Source organism: Tenrec ecaudatus, chromosome 1 (genome assembly GCF_050624435.1).
Source record: "Tenrec ecaudatus isolate mTenEca1 chromosome 1, mTenEca1.hap1, whole genome shotgun sequence".
Classification (NCBI taxonomy): Eukaryota; Metazoa; Chordata; class Mammalia; order Afrosoricida; family Tenrecidae; genus Tenrec; species Tenrec ecaudatus.
In genome coordinates this window covers 198,086,191-198,111,824 of record NC_134530.1, presented here as the reverse complement: position 1 = coordinate 198,111,824, position 25,634 = coordinate 198,086,191, and the positions used below count along the sequence as shown (strand labels likewise).

General features: G+C 50.7%; 1 protein-coding gene across 4 annotated transcripts in view; it reads right to left on the bottom strand.

Annotated features, from left to right (window-relative positions):
* Positions 1 to 2,100: 2,100 nt before the first annotated feature.
* The window catches only part of RGL1 (ral guanine nucleotide dissociation stimulator like 1), a 337,768-nt gene continuing 314,234 nt past the window's right edge, over positions 2,101 to 25,634 (bottom strand). For all 4 annotated transcript variants that reach the window (XM_075528264.1, XM_075528271.1, XM_075528258.1 and 1 more), the window contains 4 exons: positions 18,514 to 18,700; positions 14,888 to 15,142; positions 9,277 to 9,391; positions 2,101 to 4,410 (listed from right to left, as the gene is read on the bottom strand). In XM_075528264.1, coding sequence (XP_075384379.1) covers positions 4,223 to 4,410; positions 9,277 to 9,391; positions 14,888 to 15,142; positions 18,514 to 18,700 — 745 coding nt within the window. In that variant the 3' untranslated portion in view covers positions 2,101 to 4,222. The remainder of the gene's footprint in view (positions 4,411 to 9,276; positions 9,392 to 14,887; positions 15,143 to 18,513; positions 18,701 to 25,634) is intronic.

Below are 25,634 nucleotides of genomic sequence, written 5' to 3'. Positions count from 1 at the left end.
CACTCATGATTATCAATGCATCTTGATTGCACGTGTGATCTATTTCCGACTGAAGATGTTGGTAAAATTGTCCAATTTCTGCATGATGGCTTCAGCGGTGTAACCCGTGGTGGCAGTAACGGGCAGACACAGGAACAATGGTGAGGATGGTGCAAGGAAGGGCAGCGCTTCACTGTTGTGCGTGGGGTTGCTATGGGCCAGAACCTACTCAATGAAACCTAACAATGGCGAGATTTGTTGGTTAGTACATGACTTCGAATAATAGATGTATTGATTGGACTTCCTTGTATTCATAGATATTATCCTGTCAGAGAGCATTGTATGTCTAGATCCTGAAATGTCTATTTTGAAGATAAATACAGTGTCATTCATGTTGATCATGTCATCCCCAACATGGTAAACCAAGATTTTCTGATTCAAAATGGCTAATACCAGTCCATTTCAGCTCACGAATGCCTCGCATATGGATCTCTGTGTTCCATTTCGATTTCTGACTTCCAATTTTCCTAGATTCATACTTTGTGCTTTCAAGTTCCAATTATTGATGTTTGCTACTGAGACCTCTCATTTTGAGCCTCATCAGCCCAGGAAGGTCCTCGGGTTTGCTCCCACCACTGGGCTTCAGCTGTGTCCATGCGGCCCACACTCCTTTGAGAAGGCAATCCTTCCTCAGGCCTATTCTGACACTGTCTCTGACAATGCTCTGCTTCTGTTCGTTAGCTTTTCAGGAACTGACAATGTTTCGGTGCTATTCCTAAGTGGTGAAATCCCCTGACATGGGCGGCCTATTCCTTTTGTGTAGTCTGTCCTTAGTCCGGAAGTTCTGGTGAAACCTGGTCCCTTTGGGTGACCCTGCTGGTGTTGGAATTATCAGTGACCTCGCTTCCAGCAAGAGAACAACACAAGCCACCACAGCAGGACAAACTGACAGCCATCCCTCTGGGTGTGTCTAAACACCAGTTCTGGTTTCTAGCCAAGAGGAACACAAAGCAATCTATTATCTAGAATGATCCTGAAACATAATGACCTAGTGACAAAGATGAAAGCCCCTTACTTTCCCTGCTTGCTGCCACAGTCTGAGTCACCTTATGGTTCTTTCTAAATTCCTATATGCCCCCCGTAACTCTGGAGCCTATCTAGGAATCCAATGAAACACCAAGGTGTCAATAACAGTTGTATGTGTAGAGACAAAGTCAATAGTTGTTGTTGACCAGTCAGTTCTGTAGACGTGCCTCAACCTATTCCACCAGGCCCCCCATCCGCATTTAGCTCCAATTTTCCCAGCACAGGACATTGTGCAGCTATTGAGTGATGAATGCCTTTTGGAAACTGTCCTCTCCTCCCTCTGGAGAGATCCCCAGGCTCCCCAAGCCCTGCAGAAGGTCATACATTCCACTGTGTCTGTACCAACCTTCAGCTGTGCTTCTGTGCATGGGCTGTAAAGTCGTTTCCATCTTCTTGCTCCTATGGGCCGCGCTGTGAGCAAAGCGGGTGCAGGGCTCCTTGCCCCTCACCTCCTGCGGGTGTCTACCCAGTAGAGGGGTCACATTCCCAGGGGTGGGAAGGGAAAAGAGGGGTGAGGCAGTAATAGGGTGGAGGCTAGACAGGTGTGAACTTGGTGAAGGAGACAGGGAAGAGGGAGGGGAGCGTGGAAAGCTTTGGGAGAACTGCTAAGTTGTTACAGCGATGGAAGACCAAAATGATCATTTGGTAGGGAAACCCCACCTAATTCAAATTACAAAGTTGCTTTTTCTTTTTCAAATTCCTCAGGTGAGAGCAATCACAGAGAGGGGGAGAGGCTGCAGGTGAAGGCGGATCCTGGCTCGGATCCTCCCAACAGTGACCCTGTAGAAGGTGTCCTGCTGCATAACTCCTGAGAATAACTTTCCTGAAAGGGAGCATATCTGACTGAAGCATCATAGGCACGCCACCCTCCCCCCCCACTCCCCCACCCACCCACTCAGGGCCAAGTTCGCCTCCGGACATCACCCCGGGCTTTCCCTGTGCTCCCTCCAATCGGCCCAGAGTGGCTTCCAGTACAGCTGGCCGGTGTACCTGGCACCCAGAGCCCACCAAATCAACAGTCCAAATGCAGTCCCCTTGAGTCTGGTGGCAAATGGCAACTGATGCGCCAGCCTGTTTATTAATTTAACCAAAAAGGGAAGCGGATGATGGAGAGGCAGAAAGATGAGCATGCGAGCAGCTGGAAGCTGGACCGGCTGTCCACCGGGGGAGCACACTGAAGACATTTAGAGTGCATTAAATACATGAGACTTTTTTTTAATCTACTTGGAATTTCCATGGTGTTTTAAAAAAGGAAAATATATATATGTATATTTTTTTACATCGCAGTATATAAATCTAGACTCTACACATACAGTATAAATACACAGGGGAGCACAAGGGCACGGCACATACATCTCAGCGGGCACACCCCAAACCAGACTGACAGTTCACCATCTTCAAACCAAAAGAGAGTACAGACGAATCTGGCTGCGGCTGCATTGACTTCGTGCCGGCAGTCAGACTCCATCTGCCTCCCGGTCCCTCTTCCTCCAGGCATGGCCCGACACCCCTCGCCAAAGCACTCCGGGACCAGCCCCAGCCTGGGGGCCCACCTCCTTCAAAGACCCCAGGCCTCTCCCGCTCTCATTCTTTGGTCTTTGCCACAAATCTCTGAACATTCCCCGGGCTTTTTTCAGACATTGTATGGCTAATTACGTAACACAAATCCCACACAATCTGGGGAGCTGGAGTAGTTATTTTAAAAAGGAGGAAATCCCACGTCACAGTCTACGCGTCATCATCTGGGTTCATTTTCTTTTATTTGGGGGATAAAAAGTGGCATTTTGAGAATCATTTTTCTTAAAAAAAAAAAAAAAAGACAATATTCAGAAAGTGCTTCTTACGACACGTCAACGTCCCTCATATGGCTTTTTAGTTATGAGCCCAGCACAGCTCAAGTTCGGAAGGGAGAACATCACGGCGTGACGGTGGACAAAAATGCCACTCCACAGTGACACTGTATTAGCGAGTGTGGGGACCTGGACCTGGGTCTGGGGCAGAGTTATTGATCCCATCTGGAAGCAAGTACCCCTTTAAGAAATAATCTAGACCGTATCGGCAGCCCCATCTCCCCCCTCCGACTAGGCACAGTAATGCTGTAAGAGTTAGTAGGGAAAACCGGACGCTGCTGTCAGCAGGGGCGTCGTCTAGAGGGGCTCCTGGCAGGGCCGTCACTGCTCACAGCTCGTTCCCAGGCTCAGATTGGTCGAACCGAGTCTGTCGCGGTGGGAGGTTCCACACCTGAAGAACGCATTGCACACGAGGAGGAGGCTCCAGGCTGTTTGACATGCAGAAGGCATTCGGGAAAGGCAATGAAGTAGTGGCATTCCAAGACATCGGGAGTCCACGCGTGTCACAGTTTCTATCCTGGCTGATGAGGTTACCAGAGCACAGCTATCCGTGATAACGGCTGTGACGTGTTCTTGAAGGGGAGGGGTGGGAGGGGACTGAGAGGCGACAGGGTTGTTGGCCTCTGGTGAACTCGAGGGGTGTGGCCAGGGCGATGGGTGTGAGTGGGCCCCTGTGGCTCCTCCTGGTCTCCCTGGACAGCAGTCTTGGCGGATGTGGGCAGAGGCTGAAGGCCACAGGCTCATCCCAGCCCTGTCCAAAGTGGCCTTTCATGCAGCCTGTGGCAGGCGGGGCCTCTGCAGTTGTTCTTTTCTGGTGGCACTTGAATGATAAAATATTCCTCTCCCTTTATAAAAATAAAGTGTGGAGTTCTTATAATACTGGCATAAAGGCTATTCTGGATTCCTCCGGTCGATTCCGCTGACTCAGAAGGTGTGAGTCTAGGTTCGCAGTTCCTGTTTATTTCCCTGGAAAAGTGACCTCAGCTTCCCAGGCCATTGTGCAAATTTGTTTATCCAAAGTCCAGAATATCCCACAAAGTCCCCCATATATACACACACTCATATATTATCCCATTAGATATGTATGCGTGTGCATATACTTATGTACATATACTTATATATATATATTTATTAAATGTGGGTAATTTTGTATTCCAGAGTCAAACGGCTCAAGGTGGGTGTGTGGCTCTCCTCATGTCAAGTTCATTTCCTCTTTCCCTCTGGCGCCTATCGGAGTGCTTTGCACACAGCCGGTCCGCGATAAGCATCTGCTGACCAGCCAGGGCCTCCGTCCACCCCCAGCCTACTCAGAGGGTGATTTTGCTGTGTCTGTTGGTCCAGCAGCCCCGTTTAGCTGTCCTGGGCAAGGTCAAGCTGGTCCGGCTACGCAGCTTCACTTGCTCTTCCATGGGGCTCTTTTTCCGTAAAATGAAGTCAAAGTTCACTTGGCTGTTCATGGCATAAAAGACGTTTGCGGAGTCCGGGATCACGAGCTCTGAAAAAGAAGGGTAAGGAGAAGGTGGTCAGCCTGGTAGGTCACCCTGCATCGACGACAGCAGGGCAAATGGAATGACAGCCTTTGTCCTGGGACTCTGAACTGAAGCAGACAATGACCAACCCGCTTCCCCTCAAAAAGAGTGGTCCTAGTAACTTCTCAATGCTAATTTTGAAGAATGCACTAGAAAAACTTTCAACCAACCCACGAGCTAAGTTTTCGAGCCCAGCATGTTGTGTCACGATGAAGTGCACGTCATGCTGAGACTGTTACAGACAGAAAACGCTACTGGAAATAGGTCAAGAGATGTTAAGATGACATTCCCAAGACCACAGCTCTAAACCAAAGCAAATTCACAGCCCGTCCAGTTGATTCAGACTAATAAGGACCCAGTAGAGCACGGTAGAACCGCCTCTGGGGGTTTCTAAGATTGCAACTCTTTATGGAAATAGAAAGCCTCGTCTTTCTTCTGTGGAGCAGCTGATGGTTTCGAACTGCTGACCTTAAGGTTACCACTGTGCCACCAGGTTTCGGCAAATAAACTGAGACTTGAACCCAGGGTCACATCCTCCCAAAGCCATTCCTGTGAAACGTGGTCACCAAACTCAGAGAACGTGAACAATGACAACCCCCCCCCCCCCGCAGACAATGAGCTATGGAGGCGCTTTGCTGGCACAGTGATTGTGAGTTGGGTTGCTAACTGCAAGGTCAGTAGTTTGAAACTAACAGCTGTTCCGAGGGAGAAAGATGAGGTTTCCTAGTTCCATAAAGAGTTACAGCCTTGAAATCCACAAGGTCAGTTCAACCCTGTTCTGTAGGGTCACTTTGTCAGAAGGATGCAGTGAGTTTCAGCTTGAGTGTGAGGAGTTATGGGGGGGAAAGGAGAACTTAACTCACAGGCTTTTCCAGAATTCTCTGAGTGTACAACAGAATATTATTATTTTTTTTAATCTTTTTATTGGGGCTCATAAGGCTCTTATCACAATCTGTACATACATCAAATGAGCAAAGCACCCTTATACATTCGTTGCACTCGTCACTCTCATAATTCACCTTCCACTTGGGTTCCTGGAATCAGCTCGGTTTCCCTTTTTTTCCCCCCCATCCCCCTTCCTCCCCGATCCCACCCCTGGTCCCTTGATAGTTTATAAATAATTATTATATCTTATCTTACACTCCCTGGCGTCTCCCCTCACCCGCCTCCCCCTTGACAATCTCCCAGAGAGGAGGTTACACATAGATCTCCGAGATCGGTTCTCCCTTTCTACATGCCCTTCCCTCCTGGTGTCACCACTCCCACCGCTGGTGTTGAAGGGTTCGTCTGTCCTAGATTCCCTGTGCCTCCAGATCCCCACTGCACCGCTGTACATCCTCTGGTACAACCAGGTCCGCAAGGCAAGGTAGGATTGGGGTCATGATGATTGGGAGGGGAGGAAGCGTTCAGGAACTAGAGGAAGGTTTTGAGTTTCATTGTTGTTACACTGAACTCTGTGTGGCCCATCTCCTCCTCACTACCCCTCTGGAAGGGGTGTTCAGCTCTCTACAGGTGGGCATTGGGTCCCCATCATGCACTCCCCCTTTTTCACGGTGATGTGTTTCTCACCACCACCCCATCTTTGATGTTGGAGACCTGGTCTCCTCTGTCCTTCATGGTCACCTATGTTGGTGTGCTGCTTCCGTGTGGGCTCGGCTGCTTCTGGGCTAGATGGCCGCTTGTTTGCTTTCAAGCCTTTAAGTCCCCAGACGCTATATCTCTCAGTAGCCGGGCACCATCCGCCTTCTTCACCACACTTGCTTATGCACACTTTCGTCTTCAGCCATTATGTGAGGAAGGTGATCACACAATGATTGTTTTTGTTCCTTTGTATCTGCTACATGGTCCATTCAACACCTTGTGTTCGCTTAGGCCGTGTGCTTCTTCTCTGTGGGCTTTGTTGCTTCTGAGCTAGATGGCCGCTTATTTGCCTTCAAGCCTTTAAGACCCCAGACGCTATATCTTTTTTTGATAGCTTTCTTCACCACATTTGCTTACACACACGGCTGTCTTCAGTGATCATGTCGGGAAGATGGGTATCCTGCAGTGGCTGCTTAGCAGGGCGAGGTGCTATTGTATTGGGGGATTATGCATGAGGAGGCCCAATGTCCATCTGCTACCCTACTACTGAACCTATAAATATATGCATATAAATCTATTGCCCCCATAAACATAAATATATTTATATATGTACATGTCTGTATTTAGGCTTCTCTGTATGCACTTTGCCTCCTACTCCTTTCCTCTATTTCCTTTCGCTTTCCTCCCATCCCACTACCATGTTTGGCCTTCATTCTGGATTCAGTAGTTCCTCTCAGTTACCTTGCTCTTGGTCACTCCCTTCCAGTCCTCCCCTCCCCTCCCTCCTCTGGTTTAGAACCATTCGCTGTTCCCTTGTTCCTGTGTTCAGAATATTATTTTTAAGTACCACATATATTCATATATAAGCCTAGTTTCCCAGCACATTTTAATGCAGTTTTTGTGGTAAAATTGGGCGCCTCGGCTGATATCCGGGTCGGCTTATACTCGGGTATATACAGAAATCCGAAATCAAGCTAATATTTTAAACGGCGTCCTTATGAGATAATGTGTCTCTGCTAAGAGTGATCCCCAACTAGACAGCTGCAATTTCTGAACAGGAATTGCTCCAAGGGCACCCTGAATGATCCAAGTTCTCTTTTATTAACTGGGTTAGGCATTGGGCTGCTTAGCACAGTGATGGCAGTTCAAACCACCAGCCGCTCCCAGAGAGAGAGACAAGGCTCAGAGGTGTCTGCTCCCATGAAGATTTGCAGCCTCAGAGAGCTTGGAGAGCAGTTCTGCTCTGCTCTACCGGGTGGTGGAGAGTGGGTGTCGACTCAATATAGTACACAGAACTCTGGAATGACAAATCTCTTAAAAGCACCAGCACTACCACCACCATCACCAAGAACAACAACAACAACTGAAAAACAGTGAATAAAAAAGTAAAATGTGCAGGGGCTGCAGGGTTGAGGCCCAGGTGAAATGCGACTTCAGTTAGCTTCCAAAACTGCAACCTTACAGCAAGCCTGGCTGCACCCAGCCTCTAAATGGCTCTTGAACCTTCTCTGCACAGACATTCCATAAGGAACAACCCCCTGTGCTGTCCCCTTGACTCTATCACATAGCCTCGCCCAAAGCACTTGCTTGCACCTTGTTTCCTGTTCGCTTTACAATCACTTGGGGGGGGGGGGGGAGGAACAAGTAGGGTGCTAGTCCCATTGGCTAGTTCTGGAGGGTGAGTGGCCAGCTGATGAGGAGCAATGCTGGGGGGGGGGGAGGCTTTCAGGACTTCAGACCCACAGGCCTCACCTTCGCCTGTGTTGTGAGCTTGGCTTTCTGGTGAAACATGGGGAAATGCAGGAGGCCTGTGTCAGGCTGAGACTTTTAACTGCCTACACTGAAGGGCGTCCTATCATTTGCGAGAGGTCTGCCCCCAACCCCCCGCGAGGGGCCGGCTGCATGAGGGAGAAAGCGTCCACTGAAGCATTGGGAAAGCGACTGTTCTCAGGTGGTGCGCTTGCCATGCCCACAAGAAGGTACTGGGGGCAGTGCCTGGGTCCCACGGGTCCCACTTTTGGACAATTGTCTTTTCATGCAGGGCGCCCAGCAGGTTCTGTCCTGGGCAATAAAGTGAAACAGGAACAGACTGGGTGATTCATTGCAGTAAAATTACGTAGCCCTGGGTTGGGAGACTCAGAAGAAGCAACGTGACTCGTTCATGGGCCTGATGCGTGAGACTGGGTTTCAGTAGGGCTGTGGAGACCCACACTCGAAGTCGCGCACTGGCCACCACCTCTGAGCGTGGTGGCGCCACCTCTGAAGCCCGTTCTTTAAGCCCGCTTTAACGCTATGTAAATTCACTATCATTTTCAAACAACTAAACACAATGAATTCTTTACTTGCTGCATGAGCAGCTTTTAGATCGTTGAAGTCTCTGAAGCTTTTTCTTGCACTTTCTTCTACACATTTTGAAAGAAACAGCAAGGAACAGATTTCCTTCATACTCTGAGAACTGGCGGAGCCCTGGGTGATTGGTGGGCCTAACAAGAGTGTGACATGCTCTCTCTTCTCATACCCCCGAAGAGCCCTGATGGTGCCGTAAGTTACTTGGTGGGTTGCTAACCACAAGGCCAGTAGTTCTAAACCACTAGCCACTCCTTGGGAGAAAGACCAGTCTTTCTACTCCCATAAAGAGTTACAGTCTTGGGAACTCACAGGGGCGGTTCTACCCTGTCGTCTAGGTCAATATGAGTCATCACCGGCTAGATGGCAGTGAGTTGGGTTTGGTTTAATTTGGGGTTCTGTCCATTTGGAGAAGAGACTTCTTCAGCTGAGTCCGTCCTATGCCATCACAAGGTCAGAGGAGTTGCCAACCTCCTGCCCCTTCTCTCAACAAACACGAGCCCAACCCAAACCAGAGCACACATCTCGGGGAGGGGAACAGATTGTATGACAAAACAGTCTTCAGAAAATCCAGTTCTTTAAATAGCTCCCAGGGGGGTGGATGTGTTTCCAAGACTCCCAGCTCCTACACGAAATCAGTGTGAAGTACAGAAATGCCGACTTCTGTCATTAGAAACGTTGCCAGTTTGAAGTACTCCATAAACAAATCACTAAAATCCTGAGCTGTGATCACTGGCATTGCTGTCAGGTGGAGAACCACTCAGAAGCAGGTCACTGAACAAAGGGGTTTACGTGGCCTGGGAGGAAACAATCATGATTAGAATCCCACCGCGGGCGCCCTTCACAAAGACCCCGCGTCCACTTTGCCTTGCAGAACCGAAGAGCAGCGTAACCGAGCAGCCCACCTTTGTCCTCGGAGATGACCTGCACCAGCTCGTACTCCTCGGCCGGGTCCGAGTCCAGATTGTGCTTCAGCATTGCTCTCTGGATCACGGCAGGCGTCTTATCCTGGCTCGTCAACTGGAAAGACACGGAGGAGAGGGCCTGTGAAGTGCTTGGCTTCCTGTCCCCCCGAGGGTCTCCTGAACCTCGTCTTCTCACCTCCTTGGGCCGTGCAAGCCCTTCAGAGGAGGCAGGACCCGGGAACGGGAACGAGGCCAAGGCTTGGCAACTGTGGGCTCTAGGAACGAGGCTAAGTCACTCCACCTCTGAGTGCCTGCTCCTGCTAAAGTGGAGAGGACGCTCGTGCATTGCCCATCTCCCTCACCCTAGGTGAAGCTCAGTGAAGTTCAACCAGGAAATCTGAGAGCATCACTAGTTCTGGGCAGGTGCACCTCCCAGGTGCAGAGTTCCTGCTGTCAGCCCTGGTCATCACTGTGGGCCTGCTGATTGGCCATTTCAAAAAGCCCAAGTGACCCAATGATCGAGCAGTCCGCTCCTTGGCAGGAACCAAGAAGTGACTTGTACACTAAGGGTCCTATCCGACTTACTGGTTACGGTTAAAAGATAAAAACAGATCAATAAACCCAGATCTCCATGGACAGGAGGAGGGAGAAAGAAAGAGATTAGAGTCTAGGCACAGGAGACTATTTCTTAGCAATTAAACAAGCAACGGATAGGAGGGTGGTGACACCGCCTCCCAGACTTGGGGTGTACTGTCAGGAGGGACCAGACTCCGAGAAGGTCTGAGAAAAAGAGAAAGCCCCTCCACAAGACAGACTGACTGACACCGGGGCGGCAACAATGGACTCCGACAGGGAATACTGTGAGGGGGGCGCAGGACAGGCAGTGTTGTCCTTCCGGTCGCTGTGAGTCGGAGCTATGACTCTGAACACCAATAGCTGACACATGGAACAACGTGAACAAATACATTTTAAAAAATCACGGCAAGCAAAAGAAGCCAGGCTCAAAACATTATATACTACATGAATCTATTTTTATAATTGAGCAGATGAAACTAATCCATGGTGTTAGAAAATTCATCTGAAGGTTAAGCAAAGACTGACTGGGAAAGGACTCAAGGGAACTCTCTAGAAGGGTGGAAATGCTCTCTATCTCGATTTTCACGGTGTTCCACAGATGTGCACAGCTATTGCAAGCCAAAGAACCAAATGCTTTAGTTACATAATTGTACCTCAATTAGTCTTTCGTACAAACCAGCTTCTGCGTGTTTCAATCTGAAAGAACCATTTCTTGAAGCACAGCCCTGGCTCTGCACCCGCCCCTCTGGCACGCGCTGCCAGCGCAACGTGCGAGGCAGGCAGGCTAAGATGCCTCTCACTGAGCTGGTCTTTACGGCGGAGAGACACAACCGGTAACCCAGGTCACTCGTACTTGACAATGAAATCTCTTCTCACCAAAGAAAACTTTCAAGAGAGAAACATAAAAGGAGAGTTTGCTGTCCCTCTCGGAAGCCTTGTCATCGAGAGACCGAGCTTGCCTGTGCTGGGCAGCTGGCCTCTGGCCTGGGCCCACCATTGGCCCTCGTGCCTCGGGAAACAGTGTCCATGACAATGGGCACCTTGTAAGGAATAAAGACCTTGCTCACTTGTCGATGACCAGAACATCTGGCGCATCCCCTTACCAGGGGAAAGCAGGTGTACGCAAGCTTCAAAAGGAGGAGCCTGTGTCCCTTGATCACCCCACAGCCGGCTCTAATGGAACTTGCAGCATGAAGTTTAACAGGAAGACCACCGCTCAGGACCAGGGTGGGGTTACCTAGGGTTAAGTCGTCTAGCTTAAAAGGATTGTTATTTTGGGGACCTCGAGCTTCCACAGAGTGTTCAAACAAACCCGGGAGGGTCCAGGGCTTTCCTGGGATACATACTATTTTGTGCCCCAAAAAACTCCTCGTCATGATTCATAGCAGCGACTCAACCACGTCAGCGGACCAATGCGGTCCAACAGACGCATGCGAACCCCACATAGATTTTAAAATTTCAACAACTTAAGCCAGTATATCCAGCATATTATTTCAGCATATAATCCATATAAACCTTGTTGTGGATATCGTTTAATTTTTTTGTACTGAATCTTCACATTTCATTTGTCAGCACACCTCAGCATGGACAAGTACCTGGGAGCTGCCCATGGCCTGTGGCTCGTGTGCCCCCGGGGCAGTGCTGCAGTGCGGCGTTTCCCTCACACACGCTGAGCAGGGCACAGAATGGTCATGGTCACTGAAAGTCCAGGAGCCTCCGGTGACATAACTAAGGGAACTGTCACTTAAGAGTGCTTGGAGTGGTGAGAATTAGGGGGGGGGCATAGAGGGAGGACATTTACAAGTGGTTACTGAGTTCCATGCTGCTTGAGTGCACACAGTAGAATAAATTCCCTAGGCGAAGCCCCTTGGCGCTGTGCTGCTCTTTAGAATGCTGGGCAGTGAACCTGGGAGCGCGAGAGCCCTGGGCTGTCCACTGGGAATGAGCCTGTGGAAGGCCAGCATGATTTCTGCCCTGCTGTGCTATGTAAGTATTAAGAAGGGTGTTGGCAGAAGAAGCGATGACCACACGATGACCACACAGGCAGCCAATGTGCGCTGAGGAAGGGTTCTGGGGTCATCTGCTAACCACCCTCTGCCCCGTCACCTGTGTCCTCCACACTTCCTCTCAAACACAAATTGAGATTCTTCCACACAGCAGGCATTTTGAAAGATCTCGCTGGCTCACAGGTGTCTCCCCACAGAACACACATATGGACCAAGCTGCTCACTGTCCCAAAGCACTTCTGCGGGGCTAGAATTTCCTCCTCTGGCTGGGCTAGGGGAGAGAAGCTGGGGAACAGCCCGCATTGGGGAGACCATCACAACTCTGGTGGCCTGGGCTTCCCTGTGGCTCTCTCACCTCTCTGGCTGTCCCTCAGCATCCCTTGAGTTCAGTCCCCATCTGTACGCACTCCCTCCCTGCATGGCCTACAGGGCTCCCAGCACCAACCTCATAACAACCTGTGTTTCTGCGCGTTCCATTGAAATGCTCCCAAAGACGCCGCCTATCAGTTAGCAGATCCACCAACCACCATGCTGCCTGCCCAGCCTTTGGGCCTCCCTCTCCCTCACCCCTCACCCCCCCAAACACTGGTGACTAAATGCATTGCTCTTACGTTTCCACTTCCTAACAAGTTTTCTCAAGTCCAGCCACTTGACTCTGACGGAGGACTTTATAGTCTCCCACATAGAACATTATCACAGCGTCCTCACTTGTTTGCCGACTGCGAAGCCACTCCCACTTCCACATGGTATCAAGTCTCCAAAATGCCACTTAGTTGTCTAACATGCACGCCTCATGTCGACTTAAGGGCCTTTGTTAAGTCCCTACTGCCCGTAGGAGTCACACAAATTCTTTCATCAGGGCTCTGGGCCCTTTATAATCGAGTCTATGTCAGACCTGTAATAGAGTGAATGCTACGCTTTGAAGGATGCCGTATCATCTTCCTAACGCCCGAGATGTCGTCTTACTGCCTTGTCTCCAGACTCTCACCCAATGACCAATAAACAAATAGAATGTTCCTCCAACAAATGCATGAGAGCAAAGAGCTTTTCTTTTAGAATGCGAGACGTAAACCTTCCAGACCCCCTTGTGTTATACGTGGGGCTGCGTGTGAAGTGCTCGGGGTCCTCCTCCAAGAGCTCAGGGGCGAAGATGAGGAGAGAGGCAGACTGGCTGTGATTTTCGTGCAGAGGGAGGGTGGCATTGTAGCACGTGACGTGCTCTGTGAAGGGGACTGTTCTTGACACAAACGTGTCACAAACATGCACAAGCGAGCATCAGGAGACACTGTATGTGTACCCCGAAGTGACTGTCACGATTGGGCATTTGTCTTCAAAGCCAGCCAGCCAGCCAGCTTAGCAATGGCTCAGAAAGAGCCCTCTCCTTGATTGATCAGCACGGTTCCCCCCTGACTCAGCTTGTTCCTCACCCCACTCGCTGAATGGTTTCAGAATGACTCAAGGACGGGCATTCAACAGCACGCAGTTCGCGCCTGTGAATGCAGGGACAGTCGATGATAAATCCAGGTGCAGGATTCCACAGGACGACTTCCAAGAAGGGGGGGGGGTGGTGCATCGTCTCTGTGATAATTATACAGTCACTCAAACGGCGGCTTTGAAAGAGGTGACCCTGACAACCTGGATGACTACGTTTTGATTAGTCTAAGCTGCCAAACCATTCCTGATGTGCACTGCTGCTGCCTGCTGGTGAGTCCAGCCACCTCAGAGGGCCTCCGCATGCCACAGGGGAACTACCTCAGAGGGTTTCCTAGGCTGAACCTCTGTGTGAGCAGGCTGCCTGCTACAGAACCACTTGTGGATTAGAACCTCCAACCTTTTGTGTAGAAGCTTGGAGGTAGCTCTTAACCGTTAAATTTGAGGTTACTTGGAGAATGGACTAAGGCGCATCTGACCCAAGCCATGGTATGTATTCTCAGTTGCCTCATATGCAGGTGAAAGGTGGACACTGAATAAGGAATTCTGAAGCAGAGTGGATGCTTTTGAGTGACGGTGTTGGTAAGGAATACTGAAAGTGCCATGGGCTGCCAAAAGGACAGACAAATCTATGTTGCAAGAAGTACAGCCTTAGAAGCAAAGACAGCAAGACTCCGTCTCAGTACTGTGGACATGTCCTCAGGAGAGGCAGTCTCTGGAGAAGGACATCGTGCCTGGGAAAGCAGGTCAGAGAGGTGGTTACATCAGCTGCTATCAACTTGGGACTTGAGAGGATTCAGAGTGAAGGGGTGGGGTCTAGTCTGTCCATTGAGTCACAGCCAATGAGGCCTCTGCCTCTCTCCTCACTCCCTGAGAGATGCTCTACTGACAAGATACATGTCACTGTGCTGATAAACCCAGTGCCCTGGGAACTGGAGAAGCCACGTGGAGACCCCTGCCAGCGGGAGATGCTTCTACCGCCACAAAACTGCATCAACTGGCCTCTGATCTTCCTGCATTCAGTGTCAGTGCATGTGTTTCGTGAGTCTGAAAAGGACTTTATAGATCAGTATCAGACACATGGGCTAATACCAGACTGATGGACTTGATCTGGACTGGGCTGGGATGTTTTCTCAATATTCAACTGCTCTTGTATATAGGCCTCTTCCTTATACACCTATGAGTGTGTCTAGGAATTTGTTTTCTAGTCCACTCGGACTAACACAGTCAGCAAAAATGAAGGCGGCCCTCAACCAGATTGGCACAGCAGCTGCACCAATGGGCTCCAACATGAGAGCCCTTCCAAGGAGGGCCCAGGGCTGGGTGTAGTTCCGTTCTGCTGTGAGTTGGAACTTCTTTACGGCACCTACCAAGTACCACCACTGACCTAGAGCTTCAGTTTCACTGCTGTGCTGTCGCAGCACCAGGTCTGCCTGCTTCCACACAGACACACTCATGGGAGCTGGCATTCCTATGCCGTGTGTGTGTGTGTGTGTGTGTGTGTGCGTGTGTGTGTGTGTTACACACAGCAGGGTATGTCGCTGGCTGGAGAGGTGGGCCCAACCCACCTGCGCCGGCGACTCCTACTGCGCTCTTACCATGATGCTCTTGTACATGTTGCCGTTGTCGTCCTCCACGCTGATGCGGATGATGCACGTGTCTTCGTTCTGCTGGTTGTACACCGGGGGCAGCCCTGCCGAGGTGATGGAGGTCACAGAGACGGAGCGCTTGTGGAGCTTGGGGTTGCTGTGGCAGGGGGGCGGAGAGGCCAGGGGGTTGACTGAGGACGACATCCCTGAGGAAGTTGTGTCCATGGAATGGATGGAGGAGCAGGAGGAGGAGGATTCGGAGAGCTGGAAAAGCAAGCACACCCCCCAAATATCCCAACGATTAGAGCTTCGACTGAAAGACTGCGTTGCCATTTTCAAAGCAGAGGGAGATGGGGCAATGTACAAAGTTCAGTACAGACACACACACACCCTGTCCCTGGCCGAAAGTTTAGCTGCTTTTAAGGACGGACACCAGCAGGTGGCAGCAGACCCCTGAAACTAGAGTGAAGACCGGCTCCAGAGAAGCCGCTGCTGCCAGGCACCAGGCTGGAGTAAAGCCTGGACCATCAGATGACAGAGGTCCACTGACTCTAGTGGGGGCAGTGCTGAGCATGATGACTTCCATCCTGACTCTAGTTCAAAACCAGACTTTGTCCAGCAAGAGAAATGTGTATGTTTTTGGAAGTTCCTAAAACAAGCACTATAGATTCTATAGCTCAGCACTGACCACCCAGCTGTCCCCCTGCTTCAGCATGGAGGAGCTGAGACCCAGAGGACATCAGTGGGGCTCCACGTTCACACCGTCAGCCAGTCAATACACCGCTGAGGGGAGCGCGGCCGAGAAGCCCAGGGACCATCCTTGAGCGGAGAGGTGTCTGCTGGGCTTGCGTCTACTTCTCCCATTTGAGCCTCCACCATCTTGGGGGCCCAAAGCAGAACGTTCTAAAGACACGAAGAGCGAGGTTCAGAGAAATAAAGTGACAGCTTCTGAACAGTGGGCCCCTTGGCACACTTCTGCCAGTGAGAAGCACACAATGGCAGTTTGCATATGAAGGGCAGTTAAGGCCAAGGGGTCGTGGCTACCTTGCTGTTCTGATTAACCATGTGCGTGTCACACTTGCATTACCAGGGACCAAAGAGTGTGGCTCAGACCCCTCCCTCACCCCTCATGGTCTCACTCATGGAGACCCCTGTGCGTTTCTGAGACTGTCGCTGTTTACAGAAGTAGAAAGTCCAGTCTTTCTCCCCAGGAGTTGCTGGTGGTTTAGAACTGCTGACCATGAGGACTGCAGCCCAATGCATACCCACTACAACAAAAACTCATTAGTAGGCGTTCACACACACACACACACACACACACAAGAAATGGAATCATTTAAAATACTAATTCATACTGTAGACAATGATGAATTATTTATTTAAGGGGTTAGGTTAAATCACACCACATTTACCCTACCAAAAAAATCTCAAAGTGATTTATTTAAATATAAATAACATGCATTTCTTTTACACTTGTCAGACTTGCCTTGGAAACCAAGCTCAGCTTCCAGGTGCTCTAGTAAAGGGAAATCGTGAAGTAGTAATTTCTGTGGACTTCTTTTCCTATAGCCTAGTGGATCATTGAATTCCTCTGCGTGCTCTGCTTAATTAAAGAGCCAGCTAGCTGAAGTGGCAGGTCTGACGCACGTTTTAACCCCAGCACTGCTTTGGTGGCTTTGTGCAAGGCGCACACTCACATGTGTATATGTGCGTGTGTGATTCCTGCGTGAATTGACTTAGCAGGTCACAATTGGGCAAACAGATCCAGTGGTTCTCAACCTGTGGGTCGTGACCCCTGTGGAGGTCATCGGATTCATAACAGTAGCAAAATGACAGTTATGAAGAAGCAATGAAAATATTTTATAGTTGGGGGTCACCGCCACACGAGGAACTGTGTTACAGGGTCTCGGCATGAGGAAGGTTGAGAACCACTGGATTAGGCTGTGGAAAAGGAAGGCGGAGCCAGGGAGGCAGCTGGGGAGGGAGGTACGTCAGGGATCTCAGGGGACGAAGGGAGGCCCTTGGGGTCGAGTGAGCAGGGGGTTGGGGTTGGAACACGGGGCCTTTGTAGTTCGTGTCTAGGTACTCTGCAGTCCTGGGACTACTTGCAACCAAGGTAATAACTCACTTTTAAACTTATAAAAATCTGTGACTCTGAGAAAAATTAATCCTAAGCTATATATATATATATATATATATATATATATATATATATATATATATATATATATATATATATATATATATATATATATATATGAATGAGACTTAAGCGGGAAATCGGAATGCTAGTGTAATGCAGGTCCCGGCAGAGGCTGGGTATGTGGGAGCGCAGACCACACGATGCAGGGCTCTGCGACAGGATCTCGCCAGAGTGGGACTGTGACCCTGTCCTCCTCACAGGCAGGGAACCCTCACAGGGGTATGGGCTGTGCCTCAGTGGTCTCTTTTGGGCAACATCTATCATCAGCGCCCGGGCCTCGGTGAACAAGGACCTGTGGAATCCATGCCACAGGCCAGGCCGTGGAGGCGGATCACGTCCCCGGCTGAGGCGGGGCTTTGGAGGGGCTTCCTCTGCCTTCATTATCAGCTCAGGGGGCAGGGTTCCCCATCCCCACCCTGCCCCCCATCCCAGACGGTAGAGCAGAAAAGTGAAAAGCCCCACAGGGCAGTCGCTGTGGCCTTGCATGATGATGAGTCCTGAGCCTGAGGCCCTCTCTAGGTTGGCTATTTTGTGACAGTCCCTTGAAGGGTCCCAGGCCCATGGTGATGCTTACAGCGCTGTGGTGCCCTGGTGAGAAACAATCCTGGGTCCCTTTGCAGAGAGGAGGCTACAATCCCATCGCCACCCCACCGACACAAACAGGCTAGGGCATGCATTGGTGACTGCAGCCTGCCTACTAGCCAAGACACTCCCCCAAATGGTGGTGGTGCGGCGGGTTAACTGCTGGGCTCCTAACCACAAGGTCAGTGGTTCAAACCCAGCTGTCAGCTACTGTAAAGATTTGCCAGCTCAGAAACCCTCTACTGTGTGGCTATGAGGAGTCAGAATTGGCTGGATGGCAGTGGGTTGGGTTTGGTTTGGGGGTTTGGTTAAGTCTCTTGAAGCAGATGCCTCTAGAAGATTCAGACTTTTGCCTTCTTTTCGGTTCTCCATGAAATCTCACTACAGTAGTTCCTCCATCCCTTCCTGTCACTTGTCTCCTCCCCGCTCTCAGGCATCTGGCAGACGGAATTGTCATGACTAGTGGCTCAGCCTTCCCAGAGTCCAGGCCATGGAATTTGGGAGCAGGCTTGTTACATAACATTACTGTGGCCCCTTACCAGGGAGCTCCGGCACCTCTGCCTCGGGCTTTTTGCTCTAGGACCCTCCCGCCTCTCCTACCTCCAACCCGGCTCACAGGGAGGACACAGTCTTTCCTCCTCGGGGATGTGAAGGAGACCATCACATTCCAGCTGTCAGCTCGACCGAGCCAACTGCTCGCTGCCTTCCAGCTGACAGCTTCCTGGGTGGGGCTGCTTTCCACACCTTGCGGGTGCTATGGAGCCGTGACTCTGGAAACAGACCTTCCTGGAGTGGTGCCTACTGTGTCGGTGACTGCCTCGGGGATTCTGGAAGGAGGTTCAATGCGTACCTTTTTGGGGGGCTCGTCAGGCGTGTCCATGGGCGTGATGGAGCCCCCCTCCGCCTCCGAGTGGTTGGACTCGCACGAGGACACGCTGACCGAGTCCATGCTCTCACCGGAGCTCCCACTGGCCGTGGACTTGGGCTGCTCTTTGGAGGGCGTGCTACTGGTGATGACGTCTGCACCCAGGAACAGTCTGCAGGGACACAACGCCAGGCATTCGGGCCGGTACTAATCTGGAACCCACAGGAAAACAACTCTTTGTGTGACCCATGAATAAACACAGTTCGTGTGGATTAAGTCCTTGAGGTCTTTCTCCATCTTGTGTGTCTTGTCATTGTTTTAGGAGAGCATTTATTATGGCGTTTCTAGAACATCTCGGTAGACATCATGTCCCAGTGGGCCATTTCCAACCTCAGAGAAACACCAGGTTGCTTGGCTGATGGGGGGTTGTGGTGCTCTGAGGTTTTTCTAGGTCAGTGGTTCTCCAGTTTTTAACAGCCTGTGGACCACTCTGGCGGGATCTAAAGACCATCACCCCCCCCCCGTGTCCTGACCATCACCCCCCCCCCGTGTCCTGACCATCACCCCCGACCCCCTACCGTGTCCTGCCTGGAATAACTTCTCAGGGCTGAAGAAGGCTTTCAATTAGAGAATAGGAAGGAAGACTTAGCTTCCAAGAACTAGATAAACAATATTAAGAACTACTTTGAATGTTGAATGTGCTGGGTAGTAAGGAAAATCCCTACAAGCCAGACACAGAAAGGGAACGGAAAAGGAGAAGCACTCGGCTAATGCTGCAGCTGCTCCCGTTGGGGCGGGGCCGTCCTCGAGGAGGAGGGCCATGGGCTTTCGTACGGATACAGGCACCCAGACAAATAACCAAACTCCCTGCCGCCGCCGCATCAGTGTCAACTCAGGGCAACCCTGTAGGACAGGGTAGACCTGCTCCTGTGGGTTTCCGAGACGGTCCCTCTTGACTGGAGTAGAAAGCCTCATCTTTCTCCTAGTGGCTTCAAACTGCCAACCTTGCGATTAGCAGCCCAACTCATAGCCACTATGCCCCTAGGGTTCCTACAGGGACCAGTGGCTTCTGTTTATATCAGGTGGGGAACTGGAAGGGAAGCCCCTTATATAAGAGGCCAGGAGTCGCAAGGGCTTCACCTTTAGCCCAAGGTTGACAGTCTGAAACCACCAGGGGACTCCAGACTGAGGATCTACATGAGCGTTCAAACCCAGGAACGGCATCCTGAGCAGGAGCATGGAGATCAACCTCCCACTTCGGCTGCAGACGAGTATGTCAAAGGCAAAACACGCTCTTGGAAGCAGAGGGGGGCAGGGGCGCAGTGCACGTGCAAGCCAAGGAATAAAATGTCAACAGATAGAAGGCACCTCCGCTGTAACCACGCCGGGCGCTGAGCGCAGGCTACCGCATTCTAGCAATCTGGGGTACTATCCTAACACCACACCACAAACCAACGGAGCAGAATTCTAACACAACTCCAAGAAAGATGCTCCAAGACGGGAACGCAGGGGGGTGGCCAGGCTCGCGATCCCACAGAGAGGAAGGAGCACACTGCAAGAAAGACCATCATGCAGAGAAGCCAGAAGAGGGGGCTCAGTCCAAACAAGCACGCGCACTATGCGAAGGACAGTCATGGTAGAAACGATGAGGACCAGCTTGACTTGTATTGATGTTTTTGGCGTTATGGACTCTAACATGTGCCTCGCCACCTCCTCGCTACCTCCTCCCCCCGCCCCTCCTTCCACAGCCCTGCAATGCAGACGGAGGGTTGGCTTGGAAAGGGCCGGTGTAGACGCGGTTCTAGAGGAGCACGCCTTGGGATAGGAATAAGAGGGAAAGGGTAGCGGCACTTAGCACTGGGTCACCCAGCACGAAGGTCTGCCTGCACTCAAGTCCCCTACTCCACCACCCAGGGCCTCTGACTTCTTCCAACCCCAAAGAAATCCATGGCCCTCAAGGGCATCCAACTCCGTAAGTTCCCAACACTCGATGCCTCCGGGAGCAGGAAGACCACCAGGATGTCCCACCCTACTGGCCTCCTCCCTCGGGAGGCCGGTGCCCTTTGTGGGTGTTACCCTCTGACAACAGGGCTTGGTCAGGTGCTCCGGGGATCTCAAAGGGGAGCTCTGGCTTCTCCGTTTGCCGCGATGAGAAGGTAGCACAACAGCCTAGCACATACCCCGGAGAAGTGAGTCTACAGGCTCAGGAACCCAGAGCTCTGACGGCCAAGGCAGGCAGGGATCTGAAGGGCATGAGGATTGAGCAAGACGTCGGGATTACACTCAGGACGCTGTCTACAAGATCCCGTGTCCCAGACAGGCCCCGAGAGCGGCAGCCTCAGATTCTGGGGTGGACGGCAGCCGCACTCACAGGCCCTTTCCTACACTGGGGCCCGGGGCTCTCCAGGGACACATTCCATCCCTGCCGGTGGCCCGGGGTGACTCACCCAAGTCTCGGCAAATAGTGAGCTGGAAAACAGAACTGCAGAATTCTGAGCCAAAAAGAAGGCTTCAAAACACAGGAACTAAAAATGACTTGCTTCATGAAAAACAGTGGCTGCATATCAGGCCCTCGCTGAGCGGGAGACACTGTTTTCAAATATTTACAAGGCCACTTAGTACTCGAGACAGCTCCCTGAGGTGACATTATGCTCATCCCACACACGACAAAACAGAAGGTCCTGTCCCACTGTGCCCCAGCCAATGCCAGGGCCACGGGGAGGTCTGTCACCCAAACGGTCACACACAGGGATACGCCTTCCAAAGAGAAGCTGACAGAGCCTATCAGTCACATCCTAATCCTGGTTTCCTTGTGCCAACCTCCTTAAGCCGCTACCAGATTCATTCATCCACGGTCTCTACGAGCCTGACATCTCAGAAGTTCACTTGGCGGCAGGGATTAGGTTCTCTTAGCGTTCTGCGCAAATAGCTCCCATCGAGGTGTGGGGTCACATCAGACCAGGGGCTGGCCAACAGTGGTCTGAGAGCCCTGTGCGGCCCTTTCAGTACCTACCCGTGGCTCGGAAGTAAAAGGGAAAAATGCAGAGGATATTCGGTAATGGTGATTTCATGTGTTTGTAAACATATACTTATGGCTCTCGGATCATTTTTAAATTGTTGTGGGGCCAGGATCGGCTCTTCCGTCCCAAAAGGCTGCTGACCCCTGCCTTAGACCAGGAGCTTCTCTCGCATCTCTCATGGACCCTCCACCTGTTCTGCCTTCCCCCTCTGCTGTCCTCACTGCGGCTTTGCTCCTTGCCTTCTGATGGACGCGTTTCTTTCTAGAGCCAGTAGATACTTGGCTCAAGGGCCACATTTGCATCTAGACCCGCCCCCCCTCCCCGGGGCATTACCCTGTGTGGGCCTCACTCCCTTGGCTATAAATTAAGTAGAAGAGCAGGAGCGATCTCTTAGGTTATGTTGAGAACCCAGTGAGAAGTACATGGGCTGCTCTTGGAACAGCTCAGCGGACTCATTCAACTTCTATTTATTAATCATCTACGCTGCATCTGGCCTGTTCCGGGTTCTGGGCATACAGCCATGAACCCAAAGCAGGTGCAGATCTCTGCCTTCATGGAGTTTGTACTCTGGCTAACAAACAGACATGCACAGTAGACAGGCTGTCAGAAGGTAAATGCTCTTTAGAAACACAAAAGAGGAGTTGAGCCAATGGCAGGTGAGAAAACTCCCTGAGAAGGTAACTGAGATAGTTAAAGTTTATTGTGCCAACCTGGCTGATAAACGCATGTGGGATTAGTTAAAGGGAAGAGATAAATGGTTTGGTGAGCCTCGCCTTTCTAATTCTCTGGTCTCTTGATTTCTGATGGTCAGACCAGGGTGCAGCTGCCTTAGCCAATTCCCTGCTTCAGCTGACAAGGCTCACTTCCTGCAAGACATCCCTGAGGGGAAGCCACAAGGAGCTACCCTGATGCAGCAGCGCTGGGTGCTGGAGCACCCTCGTGGAGACCCCTGCCAGTGCTGAGATGCTCACATGCTCGCTGATTCGGCTTTCCTCCTGCAGTCGTCATCATTGTGGGTGTTTTGTGAGATGGAGGAGGACTTTGTGGATTGGTGTCAGACATATGGGCTAATGTTGGACTTGTGGGCTTGGGCAGCACGGGTTTGGGAGGCTTTCTTAATGGACACTTACCCTTTATATAAAACTCTCTCTTATACATATGAGTTTCTTTGGACTTGTTTCCCTAGTTTACCCAGACTAACACAGTGACATTTTAGCCAAGAACTGTAGGAAGTGAGGGGCTGAGCCCATGGCTGAGGAGATGAGGCCACAAATGAAAGTACTCAGAACATAGGAGGGGGCTTCAAAAAGTCTGTGGGGAAAATGGCATCAGAAGACAACGGGATTTGTTCACAGACTTGAAGTCCTCTCCAGTGTTCAGGGGGCTCTGGGGCCGCTGTGCAAGGAGAGCGTGAGCAGGCAAAGAAGATGGGCCTTAGAGAGGATGGAGGAGGCCAGATAGACACATGCAGGTCAGTGCTGGGGACCCCGAGGAGCCTCGTGCGCCTCTGTAAGGACTTTGGAATTTACTCAGAGATGGGCATCACAGGTTAGCAACAGAGGCCCTGGGTCCCAGCGATGAGCAAGTTGTGCATGGTGCCTCCTCTCGGGTGACTTTCACTACACTGGAAGAGACACGCACTGTGACTGATGGTTCCTGGGGCAGAGAGAGCAGTACAGGGTGATCTGTTAGGAGCCAAGAGAAGCTAGCCAAGGGGAAAGAACATCCCAGCCCTTGAGAACAGCAGGTGCAAAGGTCCTGAGGTGGAACCAAGCCAGCTGGCCTCTTCGGATGGTCAGAAAGCTGGGTGGCAGGATCTTGATGTACAAGGGGGAGGAAGTTGGCCGGGAAGGTAGAGGGCAGATCAAGGGTGGTCCAGTACATGTGGACAAAGTGTTTGAGACTTACTTTAAAATAGAGACACTGCTGCGGGGACAGCCCCAATCCCAACTATGTGGACACCACCCCCTCCCCAGAAGAATGGACTTCAGAGGAGAGCACCGAAGCTGCAGCTTGGGGAGTGGGGCACATCTGATTAGAGCACACAGGAGAAACAAAGAGGGATGGAGCGAGAGGGGAACACATCCTGGTCCACCAAGTCCGAGGACGATATTCCTGCTCAGAGAAGACAAGGCACAGAGAGGACCATAGGGCCGGGCCTACCACGAGGCACAATGTCCTTCACTGAACTATAGCACTACAGGGACAACACTGGAGACACAGTGCGGGAATTGTGTCCCATCTGACCCCATTGCACTGGGGGGAAACACTAAGGGCCTGCAACAGAGCAGCAAGGGGCGCAAAGTGATGAAATCCCCAGGGAGTACCAAAAATAGACTTTGAAAACAGAGTGTGGGACCCCATCAGACTGGATTGAAAAACACTCGATTGACAACAAACAGGTCTTTAACTATTTACAGGCTTTTCCATTTTTGTCAGTGACTTTCTTTTTGTCGTTGTTTTTATTGTTTTGTTGGTTTTGACTTCCTTTGCTGTTTTGTTTGGCTTTTCCTGGTTTTTGTGCTTATTAATGTCTCTGCATGTCTCTCTAGATAAGATAGGCAGGATAAACTATTTGGAGACTAAAAGAAGGGGACTGATGGTTCCGGGGGGGGGATACATGAGAAAGGGAGGTGGGAGAAAGGGAGGGAAGTTGGGGGCAAACCAACCCAGGGACAAGGGAACTACAAGTGAACTAAAATCAATGGAGAGAAGGGCACAGGATGCCTAGTGGGGCTTACTATATATACTCGAGTATAAGCCAACCTGAATACCAGTCGAGGCACCTAAATTTTCCACAAAACTGCATTAAAAATGTGCTAAAAATTCGGCTTATACTCTAGTATATACGATAATCAGCAATGTAACAGCAAGGAATTACTAAACCCAAATGAAGGCTGAACATGATGGTGGGACAATAGAAAAGTAAAAGGAAATAGAGGAAAGAACCAGGAGACAAAAGACATTTATAGAAGTCTAAATACAGGCATGTACATATGTTAAGTATATCTATATATAACAAGAGGGGAATAGATCTATGTACTTATATCTATATGTTAAGAATTGATGTTGCAGATGGACATTGGGCCTCGACTCAAGTGCTTCCTCAACACAAGAACACTTTGTTCTAATAATCCGGCACCCTGTGATGCTCACCTTCCCAACACAATCACTGAAGACAAAATGGGTGCATAAGCAAATGTGGTGAAGAAAGCCGATGGTGCCTGGCTATCAAAAGATAGAGCATCTGGGGTCTTAGAGGCTTGAAGATAAACAAATGGCCATCTAGCTGAGAAGCAACAAAGCCCACATGGAAGATGCATACCAGCCTGTGTGATTGTGAGATATCAGTGGGATCAGGTATCAAGCATCTAAGACCCAGAGCAAAAGCATACCCAATGTGAATGGGGTGGGGGAGGGCATGGAGTAAAGACCCAAAGCCCATCTGTAGACAAATGGACATCCCCTCACAGAAGGGTCACAAGGAAGAGATGAGCCAGTCAGGGTGCAGTATAGCACCATGAAACACACAACTTTCCTCTAGTCCCTTAATGTTTCCTTTCCCACCACTATCATGACCTCAATTCTACGGATTAGACGAGAACACACACACAAGAGCCCAACACTGGGAATCCAGGATAGATAAGCCCCTTGGGGCCAACAATGAGAATAGAGCTACCAGGAGGATAAGGGGAAGGTTGGGGGAGAAAGGGGGACTCGATCACAAGGATCAACATATAACCCCTGCCAGCGGGTCGAACAATGGAAAAGTGCATAAAGGTGGACAGGACGATGTAAGATATGAAAACAATAATCTACAACTTATCAAGAGTTCGTGAGGGAGGGTGGGTGGGGGAGGGGAGAATAGGGAGCTAATATCACGGGCTTAAGTAGAAAGAAAATGCTTTGAAAATGATGATGACAGCATATGTACAGATGTGCTCGACACACAGATGAATGTATGGATGGTGATGGGAGACGTAATGCAAAAGATCTAGAAAATAAATAAAAGAGAGACACTGGCGGCTTGTACAGAGGCATCGCCGTAACGTGGGGTACATATGAAAGGCCACCCTGACCATCCGC